Below are 14,784 nucleotides of genomic sequence, written 5' to 3' on the forward strand. Positions count from 1 at the left end.
TATTCCATTCATGCTGAAGGCTTTGTCTCAGGTTTTGACAGTCCCTGCAATGCTTAGAAAGTGCAGCATTCTAAATACCTTGAACCATATTGCCATCATATTGTGCCCAAACCCAGTGACACGGCAACCTTTCCATATTGCATTGGCCTGATCTTGTTCCCTCTCTTCCTTGCTGGAAGATGTGGAACTGTCCTTCAGTCCTTGTCTTCATGTGTGGAAATGGGGACATCAGGAGCATATCAGTGATTTATGACATTTCTCCTGCCAGCTTTATTCTAGAGACATGTGAAATACTTTTACAATCAGTAGAACTTTTCTAATGAGAGCTACTCTGAAATAACTCCAGCAAAAGGTCATAGCATCAGGTAGAAAAGGCACTTTGAGATCAGAAATCCCTAAGGCTCCAATTTTTTTTTTTTTTTTTTTTTGAAAGGTAGAATGAGATTTAGCCCTGAATTTGCCATTGTCAAGGATCTTTTGTCACTAAAGAAGAGTTATCAGACTCATAATAACCTATGCACAGTCCATGTTATTTTCCTTCTGCTGCACAGGTTAATCATCACTAACTAACTGCAACTTCTCAAGGCATTTGACATAGTTTTCTTTCCATCAGTTGTAATTGAGACAGTGAGAATTAACTTGGGGAATGCATTCTCCAAATCATGTGCTCATAACTGGGTGGAGTTGGCATGCTAGGAGCATACCCAGCTGTGGGCTGCAGAAATGAGAAAGGTTTGCTTGATTTTCTTGTAGTGTTCCCTGATGTCATCTGCTTCCAGACCTTGTGGGGAAGTGCAGAGGCAGAAGCTTGGCAGAGAAAGCCAATGGGATAAAGACAGCATGGACTGACAAACAACTTTTGCAAGGACAGACATCTGGGACACACAAGGATGTGTTCCCTAAAGCCTTCTTGTCTGTATCAAATGTGTCATGAGGTCCTTAGTCCTGTTGACTCTGAGTGGTTCTTATGGTACTTAATTGCTTTGGAAATTATCTACCTCCGCTTTCATGCATGAAAGGACAGTGGGGATGTCTGAGGAGGGGTCTGTCTTCTCAAAGCAGTCCATTCCAAGAGCCTGCAATGGAAGGACCATCCTTTTCTCCATTGTAGCATTGTGCCATAATGTGCTAGCTTGGGCTGGCTGTGAGGTGACAAGGCCCTATACAGCTAAGACATTCATGTGAGGCAAATAGCTTAAGCAGCCAGCCTCACAGCCACAGGATCCCTCCACATGAAATAGAAAGACAGGGAAACTGTCTGAGAGAAACTGAAACCAGACTGGACCACCAGGTCTTTACTCTCTGTGTGGAGAACCAGGGAAGAGGGAGAGTGACAGAAAACCCTTGCCAGTCATTTCCTCCCTCAGTCCCTCCCTCCATCCCTCCCTTCCTCCCTCCTTCCCTCCCTGTCTCTGTTCCTCTGTCCCTCTGTCCCTCCATTCTGCCCATCCCTCTATACCTCCATCCTCCTATTTCTCCCTCCATTCTCAGTTTGGCATCTCATTCTGTACCCACAGGTAGGCCTGGGAGCAATAACCCTGGGAACAAATGGATGTGAAACACATCCAAAACGTTTTTACTGCATTCCTTTCTCCTCTGCTCATGCCTAGATTTCCTTCTCTTGTTTAATGCTCGTTAACAGCAAATGGCTTTACATACTTATATCATGTAAGCACAGCTAGATCGGATATTTGCCCTCCTTCTTTCCAAGTGTGGCAGAGAGCTGGAGAAGGGTAAGATCAGCAGTATACACAGTATTTCCATTTATACAATCTTCACATTTTCAGTTCAGTTATTTCCCGCATCTGATGTGTTTTTCATGGATTTAGTAATCTTCGTTGGATTAATGCCTAAAATCTGGCCCCCACCGTGAACCCATGGAAACTTTTACAATCCACAATCCCTTCCAGCAAGTAATTCTCCAAGTTCCCTACCTCTTACATGAAGAGCTACATCTTTCTGTGAATACGGTGCCCAGTAGTTTTGATTGATAACTTCATTTCTTTTATTGGAAGAGGTATTAAGCATCCAGTCCTTTCTTACCTTCTACAAGATAAGTATGTTTCAACAGACTTTTAATATCTTCTCTCTGCTGTCCTTTCTTTCTGAATAATGATATTTAGCCTACGCGGTGCTCCCCAGACCTCACCAGGTCCAGATATTTATTTATCTGGTTTGCCCTTCAAACCCTTCCCTGTTATACTATTTCTATCCTGAGACAAGAAGACCAGGACCACTCGTATTTACAAGTGGCACAAATAATGAATGTATATAGAGGCATGGTGGTGCCATCAAAGAGTTCCTAGTATCTGCTTTGCTTTATTGACTGTTGCTGAACAGTGAGGTGACATTTTTGTAGAGCAGCCCCCCACAGACCCAAGACTGTGTCATTTCCGCCCCCCCCAACTCCTCCCTCTCCCCAAACCCCATCCATCTTAAGTAGGGTAGAGCTAATAATTCTAACTTAAGAAACTAAAAATGTTTGTAGGAGCAAGAGTGTCTGCCAGAGACCCCCCATAGGGTTGAGTCAGAAATCTCAAGAAACAGTGGTCCACAACAATAGAACAAGACCTTTACAACAATGTTTGGATACAGAAAGATGGTAGCTAGTGACCTGGCACAGTCTGCTGAGCAGCTGGGCCAGGACCACACATAAACAATTTAATCCAGCACCTCTTTTACTGAAAATGAATAACAAAACCTTAATAAATCAACAATTACTTATTGCTGTATTTGGGGTAATAAATTCTTTAGTTTATCAGTAGCTTGTGGCTTCCACAGCATGTTCTTTGAACAGTTTGCCTTTCAGTTACATCCCCTTTCTCTCCTGAACAATAAATTAGCATTTGTTTGTTTTTTTTTAAAGGAAAAGAGGGGAAAAAGAGGATATATTACAATTTTTTTCAAAGCAAAAGGAAAAATGCAACATCTTTCTGACATATATCTTAAAATAATATGAGGATAACTTTCTCTGAGTGTTAGATGCCTATGCATAAATAATAAAGGATGTTATGTTATTTACAGTGTTACACAATAAACTAAGAGCGTCTCATTTAACACAATATCCATAAAGACAGTAAATAATGAAAAAACATCCACATATGTACAAGACATATTTACAATAGAATAGAGAATTACAAATCATGATAATTGGCCATGTTCTTTGTCTGCCCTTCTCTGCAGCATTTCATAGGTGCTTTTTTGTTTCTCACTAGAAGTAAGACCCAGGTACCAGGTAATGGTAAGTAGCCATACTGCAGGGCCAAGAAGTGCTCAACAGGTTGAGAGGTGTGTCCTTTGAGGAGACACCAGTTTGCTATCCTGGATGCCCAGGAAACTGCTTGCAATGTGTGTGAGAGAAGCAGGGAGATGCAGCATTGTTGTTTTGAAGTACTGGAAAGAAGGAGCTTTCCTGTTTCCCTGATAAAGGCAGTGATTGATCTCTTAAACCTGGGTGTGTTGGGGTGGCTCAAGTGAGGAAGGGAATAACTGGGCCAAAAGGAGGGAGTAGGCTTTTCTCTGTTGCATGAGAACCTGTATGGAGCTGTAATAATTTACACCCCTTAAATAGGCAGGCTGTACCAGGTTGTGCACATCATAATCTAGCTATACATTCTTGAAAGAAGCCTTTCATCTTGGAACAATTCCTGCATATAAACACATACACATGAAAAACTCACATCTCAAACTAAATGACATGGAAATAAACCAGGACAATCTTACTAACTTTGCCACCACTGGAGTATTTCCCCCCCTCTTCAAAGTTCTTGCCACGACTTTCAGCCAAAGAACGGGCAAACATCACACAGTGATGGCTCAAGGGTGATGGGCCTGCCTGGCTCAAAGGTCTGGGAAATGAAGCAAATATCCCCAACAGGGAAGCTGGCTTTTTCCATAGGCACTTGCTGGCTCTGCTCTGTGCTGCTGCAGCCTCCAGCCTCTTGGCCAGCAGGAACTGGCTGCAGCCCGCCAGCAGCACCCGTGGCCAGGCAGACTCACTAACTTCTGGGTGTGCACCTGACTGATGTGAAACACCCTCACAGAGTGATAAACACAAGTTGAGAGGTGAGGGTCTGTGTCCTCCTCCCACTTCTGTGCGCGCCGAGCCAAGGCAATTCCTGAATTCACTGCTGCATGAATTGTGCTGTAAGGCTGGATTCTTCACAAAGATCTAAGGGCTTAGGCAGCCATATCCCCAATCATATTTTCTTGTTCTTAGGTCCATGTGAAGTCTCCAGCCTAATTTCATGCTTGCCCTATAACACACTGTGTATGTTCCAAAGGGAAGGAATAGCAGGAACTGCACAGCAATTTGACTTTGAGGCACAACAACAGAAGAGGTGTGACATTTTTCCCTAGACCTATACCAAATACATCTCACTTGTACAGCTCCCAAAAATGGAATTGCTCCTTCATTTTGTACTGTGCCTCCAAAATAACAGTGTTAGTAGTCAAATAATCTACTCTATGTCAAAGCATGTTCCCCTTCCATCCTCATTAATCTGTCTGGGCTATTATAGATACTACAACGAGAGCTGGCCTTGTGGTTGATATATACTGGAGAGTTTACAAATTACCTGTGTTATCATTTCTATTCTGCCACTAAGATGGGTGATTTTGGGGCAAATCTCACGTTTCTCTGCCATCCTTTTTCTGTCTCATCTGTCCTGCAAGGTCTTTGCAGTGTCAGAGGCCTTCCTGAAGGGACAGATATTCAAGTTCCCAAGGAAACTCAACAGTGCAAATCTTTTGGAAACTTGTAGCCTTCATTAGGAAAGCCCACCTGGCCCTCTGTATTACTGAGTTGCAGAGTTAGTGGAGAGGTGGATATTCTGCTGCATGGGATTGCAGATAAATAGGTACGACTAAAGGGATGAAAATAAGAATATGGTGTATAGAATTTGTAGACAACTTTTGTTTCAGTCAGCAAATGCAAAGTGTGTTCAAGTACATGCCAGCTAGGGAAAAATTGCAAAGGGGACTTAAGTCCAGACAGTATGCATATGCCATCTCCCATAGATTTCTCAAATAAGCAGTGCCATTTCAACCACTACATGGACCAAAGCTGTGCTAGTTTCCTAGCCTTTTGGTTCTATCACTAACATTCTAGTGGACAACTCTGTTTACTAAACTAAGTTTTTTTATTTTCCTTTTTCTGCTGAATCTAGTGTTCAGGTAGACTAATCTGTGTTCTTACTAATGTGATATAGTTATTTATATCATAAGGAACTCATTGATTTTTGTCATCCTGGCAAAGATCTTCTTTTGCTATACTTTTCTTTCAGTCTCAAATCAATAGGACACCTTGTTCAGCAAAACTCTTAGGCACATGCTTCACTTTTTGCATGTGCTCGATATGTCAATGAGAGTCTAGCACATGCTGAAGGTAACTTTTGCTGGGATTAGCATAAGCATATGCTTCAACAATTTACTAAGTTGGGACTTTTGTTTTTCAGGTTTGCATCTCACAAATTTTCCTTTATGTATTTCTCTTCATTTAACTAGGACCAGAATGTGGCCCAAAGGATGAGTGTAGTTTGGCTGAAATTATTTTGTCTTGACAGGGCTCTTATTTAGAGCTCAGTAATACCTGTAAAACATATGTTCTCATTTTCAGAATCCCCAGAGTCTAGAAAAAACGTTTGTTTTTCACATCAATCCTGAGTCAATGCTGTGCCAACTGAACACACAACAAAAAACCAAAAGTATAGAAGAGGCAGAGTGACCCTGACTAAACTGATAGGAATTCAGAGCAAAAGAGACCATTTGCTTCTGTCTGGATGGATGCATCTGCTCCAGAACTGACAGCATCCTTGCTCATTACTAGTCAATGACTTCTAAACCGTCACTGGCTATATAAACACTGATATTAAATAGTCACACATGGATTACTAGGCTGTAACTCACATGGTGTGCTTGCCTTCATAACTGGGCTCTGCACCAGCCTTGCCTCTCATAACCCAGGTAATGTAGTCAGTAAAGGTGAGTAGAAATAAACTCCATACATCTGCTTTGTCCCTCCTTTGTGCCTATGCTTTTTAATCATTCAGCAAATCATGTTCTTCTTCCCTGAAAGGCCTTTTTTTATCCAAGAGTAAGCCTTATTCCAACAGCAACTCTAATAAGGTATTGCTAGAAGCTTGTCAAGGTTCTTTCTGAGGAAAGGAAAAAGGGGAAGAAAATGGATGGGAAACAAAAGAACAAATCATGTATTAGAAATCAACATTAAGAAATAGAGGTGAAAACTGATTGCACATTTATTAGTGGCATTTGTTTTCCAGCTAGATCTCTTCCTTGTTTGATTACAGATATCTATTATATTTGCCCCATTAACATAAACTAATATAAATGTTTTCTTTTTTTAATTTTTTTTTGTTTTCTTCTTTTTTTTTCTTTTTTTTTGTTTAAATAGAGTATTGGGTTCAAAGCTCAGCTAACTTAAACCCATTTCCTAAGGGATAACTAGAACAATTAATATCTGGAAAATAATGACGTGGCAGCTCCTAGTGATTACAAGCTGACCTCTGATTAATAATATATTTGATTTAAAATCACAGTATTACTTTCTTTCTATAAGTAACATTATTTAATGCAGGTTGGCTTTTTTTTTTTGTTTCTATGTTTTTTGTTATCCTGCTGTAATTAATAGTAGCATGCTGTTTGATCTACTATTATCCCAGTGCTCAAAGAAGCAAACCTTTTGGCTGGCAGAGAGCAGACAAAACTCTTCTCATATACGGAAAGCAAATAAAAGTTCTCATATAAGAAACTTTTTTTTTTTTACTTTTTATCTTTTTTTTTAATCTTTTTTTTTTTCCTTTCTGACTCTGTGTGTGTGTATGCGTGTGTTTTTCTGGTGGAGTAGGGTGGGAGTGCCATTACAGGGCTTTCTGATTTGAAGACTCTACAGCAAGCAACCAGAGAGACTTCTGCAATTCTTGCAAATCATACATCCAGTCATTATAATGCAGTGCACAAAAAAGCTAGGACAACTGAGGGCTAAAAGGTTTTGCAAAATACTATGGGACAGCCATCATTGTAACTGTACAAAACTTGCTCTCAACTTAACATAACATAAAGGCACCATTGATATCTTTCCCCATTTTTGAAATACTGTAAAAAATTGCTACATATGGCACATAACACATTTGTACATACATATATTTAATTTATAAAAGTTTTTTTTCCCCTCCTGTCTTCTATCAGCGGAATTGCTAAAATAAAATAAATTGTTTAATTTAAAGGTGGAATACTTCATTATATAAAATAAAGTTTTACATGTGAATCTATGTGTTTTATGTTTTATACAGCAATAGGGTCTTGGTTAGCTATCACACTGGACAGCCTTGCTTGTAACTCTTCTGGTGTGGAGAAGCGATTTGCCGGGTTAGTCCTGGTTTCAGCCAGCCGGAAGGCAGTGGCTGGCTCCAGACCGGTTGCCCCGGGGTTCGGTATGCTCAGGAATGGTGTATCCTCACCTATTCTTTCATCTTCGGTCTCGGTCTCAGAGCTGCTGCTCTCAGAGCTTGTGTCAGAGTCCACTTCCACCCTGCTGGAAATGTGGCCGTTGGGCTTTGTTCTTTTGACCCTCCGGCTGTTGGTGAGTTTCTTTGGAGGCTCCTGTGCTGGTTCATACTCCTGCGTGGTCTCGTATTCCTCATCCTCCACGATCCGCAGAGGACTTGGTGGCAGGCTGTTGCTCTCGTGGATGGCATTGTGGTGAAAGGAGTTGAATTGCTGAAGGTGGTGGTCATACTTCTCATGCAGCTGCAGTGGAGTCACCAGGAGCAGTGGTCGCTCCTCTTCTATGAAGGGACTCACCGCCACTGAAGGGATGGAGATGGTCAAGCTGGAAGCCGGTGGTGACATTGTGGAGGGGCGGGACTTGGGAGAAGATGGAGTGTGAAAATCAACGGGTGACATGCGAGCTGGTGTGGTCATAGCTGAGACATACCTGAAGAAAAGAGATGGGGATAGGTTGCGAGCACAGGAACAGTGGTGACTTGTAAACACAGCAGCTCATGTGGACTGGGAGAGAAATGGCAGGGATTCCCTTAAGATCCCCAGCATCCTCACACAGGGCTACTAAGGAACCTTTCCTGTTCCTATTAATCCTATAAACTGCTGACTTCTGGGACTCTGGGCAAAAACATATGAAAGCAGGAGGAGCACAGCAAAACTCCCAGATCCCAGCCATGGAGATGTTGTAAATTTTTTACCAGAATAACTTTCTGGAATGAATCCAGGAATGGGATTCAGAGACAGACAGGCTGCCAGAAACAAAATGCATTTGCAAGTATTTTCTCAAAAGGAAAACAGCTGCTGCACTTCTGGAAGGATTTGACCAGAATCTGGGGTACATGCAAACAGACAGGGGGAAAGAAAAGAAGGGAACTGAAGGACAGTCCTCTTGGGGCTTCACCCTCTTCTGGCAACCAAACTGTCTCAGGCTAGGGAGGAAAGTAATGTTTGGATAAAATACAGAGCCAGATTCTGCTAATTTTAATCACCAAGGGTAGTCAGAGAAGCATTTGTAGCACCATCCCAGGAGCTTTGTGCTGCTCCACTCCTGGGTGCTAGTTACCCTGGCTGGTAGATCTATCTGCAAAGAAGCACTGAGTATCATTTGTCCTCATATGGGAACAGATGCTGAAAGACAGGATTGTCTGGCCTTGTGCCCATGATTTCTCTGCAAAATTTGTCCCTGTTTCTGTGGGAAGGGTAGTGGTCAGAAGTTATTTCTGAAAATGAAGCTCAGGTGCCATTACAGGGTTTGTCCCAAAGAAACAGAACAGAAAATGTGTAGCTCTCAACTAGTTTTAATCAATAGACATGCTATGAGGTCATGTGGATTCATGCCAGGTGAGGATCTGCCTAAAACCACTTGATCAAAAGCACAGTGCCTAGCATGACACTTTGCATGGTCTGGCTTTGCTTTTATTCTTATCCTAAATTCACCTGCCCGAATTTTGTCTGTGTCTAAGGTTAAAATCGTTCTAAGCTCCATCGCAGGCCCATTGATAAAAGCTATAGGTCTAAGATTGATGTAGTTATTTAGTTTTCCAGTAGTGGTTTATTTATCTGAGCCTGAAATTACCAAAATAAACCTGAATTCATCTTTCTTATCCAATCTATGACTTAGTTGCACATACTACACTTGATAAAAATGGAGTTACAGGAAAAAGGAGAAAACGGGACAGATTCTGGACAGATGTGCAGTAGCGTAACTTGATTTCACTGGAAGCACATTGCACATTGATTTACATGAACTGAGGAGCAAGAGAAAGGAAAAAAACAAACTTGGATTTATGCATGGGAATTAATCAAGTTGGTTAAGCAAAGGGCAATGAATAGGTCTGTACATTGGATGAGTTAAGTAATTGTTTCTGCTTCCATGAGTGAGCTTTTCATCCCTTTCACATTTTAATAGGCATTTTCTGAAAAACTGAAGCCTCTCTACTTTCCCAGTTGGTACACTGTTGGATATTCGTCTTTATGACACACTGGATTTTAGCTACACTGGTTCTGTTAACCCATTGAATTGGTTAAATGTGTTCAATGTACTGTGCAGGCTTCCAACAGTGTCAAGTTACTCATACTGGAGTGTTGTGCATTCACACCTTTCTGGTCTATTCCCCCACACCGTAACAGGGCAGTGCTAACTAGGTGCTGTCTGCAATCTGAGGCTCAGGAGCTGAACTCTTGCAGCTGTAGTCTATCCTGAAAGGAAGGTTAAAAGGTGATTGATTTATCCAGCTTCATGGCTAACTATGCTGGCTCACTGAAAGGGGATCAGAGTGTACCCATGGCTGTCCAGCACACATTAACTTGTTATACGCTGCCAGCTTCATCATATAGTCCAGCCTTTAGTGCAGAGACAGTGTTTTTTGATCTTCTCTCCTGTAAGGCAGATAAGGACATCCAAGATAAAACTGCTTGTGCCCTCTGTTTGTGTACACAGGCGGCAGGGCATGGGATTCAGGAAGTGTATGGGGTAAGGCAAAACAACCCCTTGTAATGTCTGTTCAATTTAATTTGAAAATTGAGGGAGTATAGCCTTGGTTTACCAATTCACAGTACAGCAACATTTGATGGCTTCAGGAAGTAATTTGTCAGCTCCTACATTCCTTTATGTTTCTGAGTAATTTTTAGTTCCAAATAACTCTCACTTTCTCCCTTATATACACAAGCCATCTCAGCAACAATTGGCGATGTATTTCCTGCTTGCTAAAAAAAGATGAGGCCTGCAATTAATGCCCAGGGAACTATCATCTCCCATGTAGCAAATCTGTAATTGCTTCAGGCACAGGCTAGGCTCTCAATGCCTGATGAATTATCACAGAAATGTTTCTGCTATTGACCTATAGTACAACCTTCAAGAGACAAAATAATTGATGAAATGCCTTCTTTCTTCTCAGAGGAAAAAGAAGGTATATTGTCTCCCCTCTCCCCCAACACTGCCCCTGCCCCCAACGTAAATCTAAACAGTTTATGTTAGAATGATGCTTTGGGTGTGCCATGCAATGCAGGCAGACAGCAAGAATGGTCTTCACTTCTCACATGCAGATGCCCAAATATACTAAGCTGTACTACTCACCATTGTCAGGCGTGTGGCCGTGCATCCTGCTCAGTTCCCAGGCAGGAGACAACATGGTATTTACTGTTACAGGTCCTGATCCAGCAAAGCACTTAAGCATATGCTGAGCTCTACCCATGTGAGTAATCTTGCTGATTTCAGTGGGCCTACTTGCACAATTAAAAGATAATCTTGTCAAAGTGCTCTGCTGGATTGGAGCCATAGCTGTTTATGTCATGTTAGCCACGTATGTTCAGATTAAATTCCATGGTAAATAACACATAATTTTTAATGAGAGGGTAGTATTTTATGCTTGGTGGTACTAGACTCAGGGTCCTTCCTCAGTGGGCCCTCTTCCTGTTGCTTAGCAGTTGTTTGTGTGGCAGAGGGAGTACCACAGAAATGGCATTTGCCATACTTGCGCATTCATTTTCTGAAAACCACAATTTGTCTCTTACACAACTCAGTCTCCTTGGGGATTGCCTGGCTGCATTTTTGGCATTATGGACACTCCACAAGGCCAAATCCCTTGTGATTTCGAAGTCCTCAGAGAACTGGTCCATAACCTTTTGTTTTCTTTTTCTTCTGCCTATGATTCCAGGGAGAAAAGCTCTTTTCAAATGTCTTGTTTCTTCTCAGTCTTTCTATTGCTATTCTGGGGCCATCTTGAACTAAAATGCTAGCCTAAACCTGAGCAGGATTTTTTCAATTAAAGTTTTTTTGTGACTGATGTACTTCTAAGCAGACCTTAGGAGCTGATGAACCAACCTTTTCAGAGAAAAAAAAAAATACTTGGTTGGAAAACTCTTGGCCAGGTTTATTTATAACTATTCATGATTTAATAATGACCTGAGTCCTTCTGGCTTGCACTTTGTGTTCCTTGCTTTATTTAATAAAGGGTTAAGGGGAGTTTTGGAGCTGGAACACTCCAGAGAGTAGGTGGTGGTATAATTTCTATACTGCTTAGGAGTCCTTAGTGCCCTCCTCCTGTGGATCAAAACATTACTTTCTCACTGCAAAAGCTCTCAGTATTCTCACTTGCATCTTCTAAGAAATTGGTAATTAGGCAAAATTCTGTTTATAGTTTTCAATGGAAATTTCTGACTAATTACTCCAATTGACCTTTTCCAAGTGTGAACTGCTGGCTAATAGGACTAAATCCAGCAGAGGCAAGAAGGGAAGAAATGCTTTTGGTGGACTTTAAACTACTACTCAGCTCTCCACCTTTATGAATAAGGAGATCTATGCCCTCCAAGAACAGCTGCACTGTTGCATTTTCTCCTGTGCTGCCAAGCTTTGAAACCATCTGGGAAAACACCAGGTCTTGCCAGCTGAAAGCAATGAGGCAGTGTATCCTACCTTTCACTGTGAGGAGAGTCTCGGTAGGAATCAGGGGTCCCTCTTGCATGCCGGAGGAAGCTGTTGCCTTCCCGTGGCCCGCCAATGCCATTGAGACGGCCCCGGGGCCCTGCTGGGCTGGCGTTCCTGCTATTCTCCATGGAGGAGCTGACGAGCACCGAGTGGCTTTCAGAGAGGATGCTTTCAGTGTGGCCATTACTCCAGCTGGAGAGCAGCAAGCAGGAAAAGAGAAAGGGGGAATGTGAGAGTGGGCTTTGGTGGTAACTGCATATGAGCAGAAGTTTACCCAGGGAAAGGAGGGGCTCTGTTGCCACACAGGATCTGCAGCACAAACTTTGGGTTGGTAATTGGAGCGGCAAAGTTTAGCGAACTGTATGAATCCAAAGGCATCAAGGTGATTTTGCAAGTATAGATAAAAGGAGAGGGAAGGAGGGCTTTCTAGTCATCAGAACTGACACTGATTTAGCAATTTACATATACTAAAATTCATTGTGAGAGTACTGGGATGCCAGTCAGATAATAAATTCCTGGGAAGATAATTAGTTAGGTGATATGACATCAAATATTTTAGTCTTAAAATGAAAATACTATGAGGGGGGCATAGATCTTCCCCGGTTTGTTGTTTTACACAACTCTTTGATTTTGCAACAGCAACAGATAGATATTACAGCTGTTATTTGCCTTCCCACTCCAGTACCTGTGGCTAGGTGTCTGGGTGACTGTCACGGAGTGATGTGTTGTTGAGGTGTAGTGGCTTGTAGAAAATGAGGTCTCTGTTTCTCTCTCGATGACATGCTCACTGGAGATTACATTTTTCGAAACGTACTGCTGAAAAAGCCCAGACAAACCTCAGGTTTACAAACTGCAATTCCTAGCACATTTGTAGACATAATTCCCAATCCCTCCTTCCCAGATTTCAGCCTTTTTCATGTTCCAAAGCACAAATTTTGTCACTTAAATACATACAGAAACCATACTGACACACTTGAGCACATTCATGTACACCTCTGTGTGCATAGCCCATCTAGACTCAATAGGAGGAGATAAATGAGGAAAGTAGCAAAGGCCTGCATCTCAATTAAGCAATAAAAATGTAGTTAACAAGGGAACGAGAAGTCCCAGTAGAACGACATGTGAAAAAGCAACCTCCCATTACCATCAGATACACCAAAAATACTATTCTCTGATGGAGAAGATGGCAGCAGTTTGTGATAGCAATTTTTTCTGTGTGGAGAAAGCTAAGAGAAATCAGTCACCAGCCTGCAGCAGGTAGATGCTTAAAAGCTGTGGGGTAAGCTTTCCTGTGGCACTGGCAGCCTAGGCTGAAACATGTACAGTGAAACCTACATTCACAAGCTGGACGTTATCAGGCGGTGGGTTGGGGTGGTGCGGCCCATTGGCCATGTTCATCATGTTGTTCCTTTCCGAGCGCAGGCTCTGACGAAGGCGGTCATGCAACTTTTTCCTCTGCTTCCTGTTCATGAAACACAGAAACAATTTTAACAGACAAAAGGAAAGCAGCTACACCTTTCAGCATATTGATGTTGGTGATGATAATGTAACATCACTTTTCTTGCCAGAATTTTCTCCACTGCTGCTAGAGCTCAGAGTAACTCAGAAAACCACAGGTCTAATTGCAGCTGGAACTGTGGGGACCTGCACAGGGGGAAGGATGTTTGGGATCCCTTCCAGGAGTCAGCAGGACAAAGGGGGACAGGAATAAGTGAGAGCAAAAGGGAAGCCATTTCTAAGCAGTGCTCTTAGGAGTAGAATTTTCTGCACTCAGAAGGAAGTGGGGAGAGATTTTAATCCAGACACCTTGACACCCTCACAAGGGCCAAGGCGAAGCTTCTGACAGCCCATCAAGTTACACCTCTCCGTTCACCACAGGGAGCTGAGGTGTCTGTGCCTCAGGGCTTGTTTGCAGACACTGGAACATGGTTTTTGTGATGTGGCAGTTACACATTTTTTGGTAGAATTCATCCCCTACCTCAACTGTGCACCTCAAATACATAAATGTCTTGTAGAAGAGTGCAGACAAAGCCTCAGAAATCCAGAGTGAGAGTACATGGCATAGGCCTGAGACTGCAGATTTCCTGGCAGCTTTGGAACGTTTCCTTTCAGCAACATCAGATTTGCTCTGAAGCCTAATGATTACCAGGTGGATGCCATGGTACTAATGCACTTAGTAGAACTATCCATGTACTAATGACATGGTCTCTGACTGACTTTGATGCTTTTACTGTCTCCTGTCCTTAGCTGCTGTTTCCCCACTTGCTAACAACATGTAAGTCCTATGAAGAGTGGCTGTGGGAGCTGAGGTTGATCAGCCTGGAGAAAAGGAGGCTCAGGGTTACCTTATCACTCTCTACAACTGCCTGAAAGGAGGATGTAGCCAGGTGAGGGTTGACCTCTTCTCCCAGGCAAGTAGCAACAGGACAAAAAGAAATGGCCTCACGCTGTGCCAGGAGAGGTTCAGGTTCGACATCAGGAGGAATTTCTTCATGTAAAGGCTTATTAACCATTGGAACAGACTGCTCAGAGGGGTGGTGGAGTCACCCTCCCTGGGGGTGTTTAAGAAATGACTGGTCATGTCACTTAGTGCCATGGTCCAGCTGATAAAGTGGTGGTCATTCAAAGGCTGGACACAATCTCACAGTTTTTTTCCAACCTAGATGATTCTGTGATTCTGTAATCCTTCCAGTTCTCCTCAGAAGAACTTTTCAGAAGATCATTACAAGCTGTCAGCAGCAAAACTTACGGCATAGTAAAACCTGGCTATGCAGAACACACTAATTAAAACACCAAAATAAATAACCAGAGAAAGGGCCATTCAGTTTCAGACCTAA

At 42.3% G+C, this 14,784-nt stretch overlaps 1 protein-coding gene across 28 annotated transcripts in view; it reads right to left on the reverse strand.

The window, feature by feature from the left end:
* Positions 1 to 6,770: 6,770 nt before the first annotated feature.
* NRG1 (neuregulin 1) overlaps positions 6,771 to 14,784 on the reverse strand; it is a 447,143-nt gene continuing 439,129 nt past the window's right edge. For 27 of the 28 annotated variants that reach the window (XM_068176234.1, XM_068176240.1, XM_068176238.1 and 24 more), the window contains 4 exons: positions 13,283 to 13,409; positions 12,633 to 12,763; positions 11,936 to 12,139; positions 6,771 to 7,954 (listed from right to left, as the gene is read on the reverse strand). In XM_068176234.1, the coding sequence (XP_068032335.1) occupies positions 7,303 to 7,954; positions 11,936 to 12,139; positions 12,633 to 12,763; positions 13,283 to 13,409 (1,114 nt within the window). In that variant the 3' untranslated portion in view covers positions 6,771 to 7,302. The remainder of the gene's footprint in view (positions 7,955 to 11,935; positions 12,140 to 12,632; positions 12,764 to 13,282; positions 13,410 to 14,784) is intronic. The other variant, XM_068176228.1, reaches the window with a different exon arrangement.

This window comes from Anomalospiza imberbis, chromosome Z, assembly GCF_031753505.1.
Source record: "Anomalospiza imberbis isolate Cuckoo-Finch-1a 21T00152 chromosome Z, ASM3175350v1, whole genome shotgun sequence".
Classification (NCBI taxonomy): Eukaryota; Metazoa; Chordata; class Aves; order Passeriformes; family Viduidae; genus Anomalospiza; species Anomalospiza imberbis.